Raw genomic sequence first — 8,620 nt, 5'->3', positions numbered from 1 at the left:
GTAGAGCGTTAGCTGAGTATGATGGAGCCTGTAGAGCACTAGCTGAGTATGATGGAGCCTGTAGAGCGCTAGCTGAGCATGATGGAGCCTGTAGAGCGCTAGCTGAGTATGATGTAGCCTATAGAGCGCTAGCTGACTATGATGGAGCCTGTGGACAACTAGCTGACTATGATGGAGCCTATAGAGCGCTATCTGAGTATGATGGAGCCTGTAGAGCGCTAGCTGAGTATGAAGAAGCCTGTAGAGCGCTAGCTGAGTATGATGGAGCCTGTAGAGCGCTAGCTGAGTATGATGGAGCCTGTAGAGCGCTAGCTGAGTATGGTGGAGCCTGTAGAGCGCTAGCTGAGTATGATGGAGCCTGTAGAGCGCTAGCTGAGTATGATGGAGCCTGTAGAGCGCTAACTGGGTATGATGGAGCCTGTAGAGCGCTAGCTGAGTATGATGGAGCCTGTAGAGCGCTAGCTGAGTATGATGGAGCCTGTAGAGCGCTAACTGGGTATGATGGAGCCTGTAGAGCGCTAGCTGAGTATGATGGAGCCTGTAGAGTGCTAGCTGAGTATGATGGAGCCTGTAGAGCGCTAGCTGAGTATGATGGAGCCTGTAGAGCGCTAGCTGAGTATGATGGAGCCTGTAGAGCGCTAGCTGACTATGATGGAGCCTGTAGAGCGCTAGTGACTATGATGGAGCCTGTAGAGCGCTAGCTGAGCATTATGGAGCCTGTAGTGCGCTACCTGAGTATGATGGAGCCTGTAGAGCGCTAGCTGACTATGATGGAGCCTGTAGAGCGCTAGCTGACTATGATGGAGCCTATAGAGCTGCTGCTGCTGAGGCAGACATTGTGCTTTGTCACCACCCCCTGCACCTCAGCATCTCCCGACATGTCACATCACTGATCCCCTGACAGCGCACATACCGCACAACTGCCGCTATCTCCATATAGTGACAGGGAGGAGGCAGCGCCACGTGTGCCCCATAGAGGAGATGCCAGGCGTTCCATGTGGCACTGAGCCCGCCTGGTGAGGGAGGAGGAGCGGAGGGTGACTGGGACCGGCACGGAGGGCTCCGGGCACACAGCTCAGCCGCCGGGACGCGTTGTGATAATTGGCTGGGTGTTTTGTCCCTGCCGGCTCGCGGTCGGGGAGATGGGAGAAGGCATGTCTAAGCGGCTGAGGCTGCAGTTCGGCGGGGAGGCGGAGATGGAGGAGCGCTCGTTCGGCAACCCGTACCCGGACTACCGGCCCGGCCCTGACACGGCAGAGCAGGCGGAGGAAGAAGAAGAAGCCGCCTCGGCTGATCAGGGGGAGCTGGACCTGCCCTTCGACAGAGATGGAAAGGTAAGCTCGTCTGCCGTGCGCAGTGCTGCTACGTGTATTACTGTTTATGGCGTATATTGTGGGCACTGCCACCTGTGGGCCCCGGCACTGGTATGAGAGGAGCTCCGCCCCGTCATCTGTATGAATAATACTGACTAATGGAGAACTGGCACCAATAGAAGGGTGATATCTGGTGCCCTCTTCCGAACAGAGTGGGGAGCAGCACCTTTGGGATGATGGTGTAAAAACGCACTGCAGTGTGAACGTGGCCATTACCTTTATAAGGGGCCTGGCAGCTGGAACACTTATAGGCTGGGCCCCCCTCCACTAAAATGAATAGAATCATCTCACCCTTTACTGGTGTGCTATTCAGACTCTACCATTACATCACAGAGGGGGAACCTGCTGCTCTCCAGTCCCCATCTTACCTGCTTCCCCTTTAGATGCTTATAATGAGGCAGATGTGGCTGAGCAGCCAGCACACATCCTAAAGCTGTACCAGTATGGCTTCCTGGTGTACGTATGAAGCGTATGACTATGGGGGAGGGGCGCTCTTTGCCATGTGTGGACGTTGTCACATTGGCCGTCCAAAATGATGGGAGGCTGAAAACTGGGGAAATACAGAAAGGACATAACTTGTGGTGCTACCCCATATACACAGCTCCCACTAACATCATGAGATGTTTATAGCACATTGTGTGGCTGTGCCATTAGTATCCAGAAGGAAATGCCCCTTTATTACATTTTACTAAGGGTGCCTTCACACCTACCGGATCCGCAGCAGATTTGACTAAATGAATGAACACAGCATTAAATCCGCACTGTAAAATCCGCTGCGGATCTGGTGTGTGTGAAAGCACCCTAAAACTGGTATTCCTCGACTATTACTCCTGGCAATGTATAAATATATTGACGGGCCTCCTTTCCTGTCAGTCACCCCCGCAGATCGTGCAGACAGGCAGAGAGGAATGACTAGTCACGGCTCTCCCCCTGCACTACGCGTCGAATTAAACAGACATATTGTAAAAGTGACCGATCCTCTTTACTGCACTACAAGGAGCAGCAGTCGGACCCTTGTCTTAGCTGGGGTGAAGATCAGCCACTTATAAGAGAAGCACTTGTCTCATCACAGGGCCAGTGACCAACATTTTATATTCCTGTTCTTTGCTTTTTTTTCTCCTTTAAGAAACTCTACCTGTAAAATCCTACATAAATGTCTCTTTATTTTGCTATTCCCTGAAGTAGACCTAGGTATTCCGCTGTTAGATCAGCAGCATTTCATCACGTTTTGAACCCTATAAGAGAAGTGTTTCTGTGCAGATCTCTGAATATTATTACCAAGGATGAGCGGCTGACAGATCAGCGACTGTGGGGAATATACTGTGTGTCATTTATTAATGGCAATGTATTTCCCTGTGCGGCGAGTCGCTATTCACTCCCATTATACTCATTGTCTACCAATCCTAATATTATAATAGTATCATACAAACTGAAGTCCTGACAAAATGGAATTGATAGGAATAGCGCTGGCAGAAGATCTCTAAGGGATGTGTGCTCCTTCCGAGGAGTATTGTAGTGTGCTTATAACCCAGTATTATTCTATTAGATTGCACCATATACTGGCAGTGTTGATTGATGGCCTATCCTTAAAATAGACCAATATCTAATCAATAGAGATTCAATACCTGGCACACCCACAAATCTGTTGTTTCTCAGAGCCATGGTGCCCACATACACTGTGTATGGAACAGGAAGCAGACCGCTCTGTACACTGTGTAGTGGCTGTGCTGGATTATTGTGGCTAAGCTGTAATTTACATCAGTGAGAGATGAGCTCCTGTAATGCAGCATGGCTACTACACAATGTACAGGGCTGCATATGTGTGCTGCTGCTGATGTGGGATTGATGGTGGTGCCAGGTATTTGAAACCTGCTGATCACACAGAGGTCTATCCAGAGGATACACCGTCAACTAAAAGCTCCCGGAAAACCCAATCTAATGGTTTTAACTGAATAGCCTAGCTGGCATGTGGCACCAACCAATTTATGCAGAATGTACAATACCTTTGGATTGTATAATGTTCATATCATTGAACTTCATGCAAATTCTGGTGCATACTCCATGTCGAAGTAATGGTTAATTTCAAAACTGGATCTAATCCACGCCATAGTTCATACGCCATAGTTTATATGTCCCTTTTTGATAGGGCTCCATTAGGATTTTCATTGGGTGAAGCTAATCTGTGTTTAAAACCGCATTCATAGTCAATGTCTGTCAGAAATCCGAGGTTATGTCAGCAGACTTCCAGCAAAGATAAGTATTGGGGTTTTCTAGCAGAAAAATCTGTAATGTTCATGCAATTTTTGTGTAAAAGGAAACTGTCAGCAGGTTAGACAAACCTAATGATAGCTCCCTATTGCGCACGGGGTGCTGAGGATGAAGGTATGTCTGTTATCTTCATCCTCTGCACCGTTCCCGTGCAGTTTGTAGTTTAAAAGGGTTATCCAGCACTACAAAAACATGGCCACTTTTCCCCCTCTTTTGCCTCCAGATTGGGTGGGGGTTTCAAACTCAGTTTCATTGAAGTAAATGGAGCTTAATTGCAAACCACACCAGAACTGGAAACAAGAGAGGGGGGAAAAGTAGCCATGTTTTTGTAGCACCGGATAACCTCTTTAATCCTGTGTCTAATTAAGCCATTTGGAGTCCTGGGGACAGGGCTACCACCTCCAGAGCAGCGATCTGCCCCAGAAAGGCCTTGCCCCTCTAATGATTATCAGCGGTGTGGGCCAGCAGGGGGTAGGCCGGATCAGTGCTCTGAGGGTTGTAGCGGCCAGTGCTCCAAGCGGCCTTCCTAGACATCACATTAAACTATAAACTGCACATGAACGGTGCTGAGGATGAAGGTAAGAGACATACCTTCATCCTCAGTGCCCTGTGCCCACTAGGGAGCTATCCACAGGTTATGGTGGTAGGTGTATGGTATGGAGAAGAGGTACTAAAGCTTTTTATCCAGGCTTCCAGTCCCATGGAGGCCAGGCCTCTTGCACATAAGTCATGGGAGAGTGACAACAAGGCACTGTTTCTTTATATGTATATTTTTTATTCTCTTCACCTCTGTTGTTTTCCAATGATGTGTGCCTGCAGATGTGGCCACAGAACAAGATGAATAGGTAGAAACTGGTGGACACCTTTTTAATACTTTATACACCATAGGGAAGAGGTTATTGGAGTAGAAAGAGAGCGGCTCTTGAATAGTAACATTCAGGGCTTCACCCTCGGTGAGGCTTTTATCCTGGCATCTTTACAGCTTGACAGATCAATAGGATTCCAAGGATGAGCATCTGTGAAATGAAACCACTCTGACTTCCTGCTATCCCAGGAGGGATTCTACCCTTGTAGCTGTCTTTCCCAAGAAATGAACGTCATCATCTACAGGCTCTGCTGTCAGCATCGGGGTCTTTATCCTGTCCTGAGAAAGAACACTTCCTTTATTAATATAGAGCAGATAGCAGGCACTCATAAATGCTTACCATATTGTTTAGAGTAGACAATAAGAGGCATTGGACCATATGAAGCACTCATTAAACGCATAAAAAAGAAGAAAAGAAGCTACTCACTGTACATTTCCTATGGGCAATATTTGTTTTATATAGTACAGACATTGCAGGGCGCTTACATGTGCCGTCATCAGAGTTATTGATGATTGATGCAGCAGATGAACAAATTTAGATCTACTTACCAGTGTTGGTCGGGCAGAGGAGGCATAACATCTACAGTATATATGTCCTCAATAAGTGATCTGGGCGTTATCCACCAGCAGCCGAAGGTCTGGGCCCGGATTTAGATACTTGCCAGAGAGAAGGAAGGAAGGAAAAATGATGGTTCTAGTGGTGCTAGTGTATAAATATCGAGATAGGGTTAGTGACTTCGGACAAACACACACCAGGAGCAGAGTAAAAGTAGATTTTATTTGTGTTTTGAAGGTGTACTACCTTCTTCCTCAGATCCCGCCTATACCATTATATCAATATATAAGTGGTAGGTTCTGAGGAAGAAGTAGAACACCTTCAAAACTCATTATCTGTGAATAAAAGCTACTTTTACTCTGCTCCTGGTGTCTGTTGGATGTCACTAATCCGATCCTGATAGTAGACACAGCAGCTGGGCTGAAGCGCTGCTAGAAATATAATTTTTCCTCCTCTCTGGCAAGACATTGTTATATGAAAGCTCCTACCCTGAAAGCAGCCACAGCACCCCCATCCCTATCATCCTTACACTAAGCATCTTCCTCTGAGCTTATGAGAGGCAGGATATATTGGGGTTGTCAGCATTTGGGGTGGGGGGGGTATGGATCATTGCTATACACTGCACAGGTTTACTATTCTACACATGTCTTGGTTATCTCCCTGTACGCACTGCCAGGAGCTTAGATACACAAAGTCTCCTGCTGTCTTCCTTCAGATGCAACAGCAGATTGCTGCACAGTATTATGCAGAAACGTGCATCTAATAGCCTGAAAAATATGGTAATTTAGAAGAATTCATTAAAATTACCAAGTGAACAAATATCATTAAAAAGAAAAATTAGGCAAATGAAACTGATGGTATAGATTTTCTTTTGGAGATAACGTTCCGTTCCCATTTAGTCTAAATAACTATATTGACCCTGAAAATACATTGCATAGTCTAATGTATATGGGTGGACATACTGACATTTAATCTTCATGGCCAAATATTGGCAAGTGCCCCACTGTCACTGGCAAGATGCTGTGTTACAAGTCTGTTCTTTAGATGCCTCCTCCTCCTATTGAACTTTTCTCAGTTACATATTGGACAGGTCCTTCTTTTATATAATTGTTATGTATTTTTTTTATTATTATTGAAATCCTTATATTATGTATTCTTATAGATTACAGGACGCTTTTCAGGGCGCATCCAGATGAAAATTAGTGACTTGCTACAACAAATGGAAGAAGGTCTAAAGACTGCTGATCCACATGACTGCTCTACTTATACTGGATATACTGGTGGGTGCTATGCTGAATACAGACGCCAGCATTTACATTTTGTGTTGTCATGTATATACAGAGACAAGTCAAATACCCTTTTGCTCCCTCCCCATGCTTATCAGTCAGGCTACCATCCTGATGACGTACCCCTCCTGTTTCTGATTGGATGTAGTGAGACATGGATGGGTGAGAAGAAAGAAGCAAAAATCACATTTATGAGCTATGAAAGTGCAAAACATAGTAGAAGGCCTGTTCTTAGCTATCTCTGTTACTCCAATAGCGAGTGAATTGATTGGCAGTGCATAAGTTTGATAGGGAAAAAGGGGGCTCTGTTGTGGGTATCTCAGCAGACAGACTCCCTCCAATCAGCTTTCTCCAGGTTACTTTTTTAAGGAAATCTGTCAACACTGTTCGATAACTTTCATGACAAGGTACTAGAGATGAACGAACCTGGAGCATGCTCGAGTCGATCCAAAGCCGAACTTTCGGCATTTGATTAGCGGTGGCTGCTGAACTTGGGTAAAGCCCTAAGGCTATGTGGAAATCATGAATATAGTCATTGGCTGTATCCATGTTTTTCAGACAACCTTAGAGCTTTATCCAAGTTCAGCAGCCCCAGCTAATCAAATGCCGAACGTTCGGGTTCGGATCAACTCGAACCCGAATCCGGTTCGCTCATCTCTATAAGATACCTTTCATATATCCATCTGTGCTTTCAGAACATAGAAAAATACTTTTTTTCTATAGTAGTGAGTCAACTGTAACACCTCTTTACTCCCTCCCGTACCTGATCCTGCAGGTGTCAATCAAGCAGGGAGGGGGAGAGAGGAGACATTCCAGTTTGCAACTAGTGAGGAGCCTCTTTGACTCTTTGTACCAGCGAATTAAAGCATTTTTTTACATTTTGGAAACACAGCTTGATATATGAAAGGTAACGTGTCTCCTTGATCCAACAGCTGTTTAACAGTGTCAGCTGTTTGGAATGTGAGTTACAGCTGACAGACTCCCTTTAATCCTGGGGTAACTACCTTAAGTTGCTGCAAAACATGCAATTATATATATTCAATGTAAATGATGTCAGACAGGCACTGCAGTTCACATAAGGTACCCTTTTTGTTGCTGTTTTCTTGTAGGCATAGCCCTTCTCTACCTGCAGCTGTATCGTGTCACTGAAGAGCAGGCTCATTTGCAGCGTTCTCTTGATTACGTGAAAAGGATTCTGCGGAACCTGAATGGCAGAAGAGTAACATTCCTGTGCGGTGATGCCGGGCCTCTTGCTGTTGGTGCTGTCGTTTATCACAAACTTCAAAATCAAACTGATTCCAAGGATTGTATTACAAAGTAAGGACCGATGGTCAAATTTTAAGGAGAGCAATAAAATACAAACATAATACAAAGTGCAATCTTAAACAGCTGTATTTTAGTCTATAGGCTATGTGATTCTTAACATACTTTTATATCACTTAATTTTTCAACAATCACTCCTTACCTGAAGAAAGTCATAAAGTCTTGGCCACTAGGGGAGAGATTTATCAAAGGATGTAAAGTTTAGCTTGGTGCAATCTGCCCACAGCAACCAATCACAGCTCAGCTTGCAACTCTGATAAAATGAAAGAGGATCTGTGATTGGTTGCTGGTAGAAGTTTGCACCAGTCTAAATTTTACACCCTTTGATAAATCTCCCCCTAGGTGTCCTGTTTCTCTGCATTCACTACCTGTTGTTGGGCTCAGTCCATCTTTAGTAACAAGTCTGGGTACAGCAAGCAGGGACAAGTTGTAGCTACTGTTTTGTGCAGGAGAGGATAACCAGATGATTATCAGTCTGAATACAAGGTAAATCAAGGCTTCCCTCTTATCTTTGACCACCCATAAAGTTAATTGCAGTTGTCACGTGTGTTATTACTACACTATGTACAGTCAGCAGCATTTCAGTTCTTAGTGTAACCCCCTTACTTTGCACCTTGCTAAGCTAGTAGATCAGTAGCCCCTTTTGTGCAGTGTGTATTATTGTACCCAGCACCTTGCCAATCTTGTTTACAATAGTGTCATGACATAGCAGTAAGGAGTTGGTGCTGTACTGACACCTTTGTGTGTACTACTGGCAAACAACTCAACTCTGGCCCAGCCCCCTAAAATAGTACAAGAAATAGCTGTGCACTGTGGAAGGTACTCTGGGGGCTGAATAACAGCACTACAAGCACAAAAATCATTGTCACCACTCTGAATGGTTTATATCACAAAGCCATGCAGGTTTCTGAAAATGTTTTCTAATGACAAGTGTGCTTTCAGTATTAGT

At 45.2% G+C, this 8,620-nt stretch overlaps 1 protein-coding gene across 2 annotated transcripts in view; it reads left to right on the top strand.

Moving 5' to 3' along the window:
• Positions 1 to 915: 915 nt before the first annotated feature.
• The window catches only part of LANCL2 (LanC like glutathione S-transferase 2), a 29,586-nt gene continuing 21,881 nt past the window's right edge, over positions 916 to 8,620 (top strand). The window contains exons 1-3 of one of the 2 annotated variants that reach the window (XR_011361713.1): positions 916 to 1,334; positions 6,225 to 6,342; positions 7,458 to 7,665. Coding sequence is in view for 1 of the 2 variants with exons in the window: in XM_069958398.1 (XP_069814499.1) it covers positions 1,143 to 1,334; positions 6,225 to 6,342; positions 7,458 to 7,665 (518 nt within the window). In the remaining variant the exon portion in view is untranslated. The remainder of the gene's footprint in view (positions 1,335 to 6,224; positions 6,343 to 7,457; positions 7,666 to 8,620) is intronic. The other variant, XM_069958398.1, reaches the window with a different exon arrangement.

Source organism: Dendropsophus ebraccatus, chromosome 2, assembly GCF_027789765.1.
Source record: "Dendropsophus ebraccatus isolate aDenEbr1 chromosome 2, aDenEbr1.pat, whole genome shotgun sequence".
Lineage (NCBI taxonomy): Eukaryota > Metazoa > Chordata > Amphibia > Anura > Hylidae > Dendropsophus > Dendropsophus ebraccatus.
The sequence above is the reverse complement of the archived record's forward strand: the minus strand, read 5'-3'. Positions and strand labels throughout refer to the sequence as shown.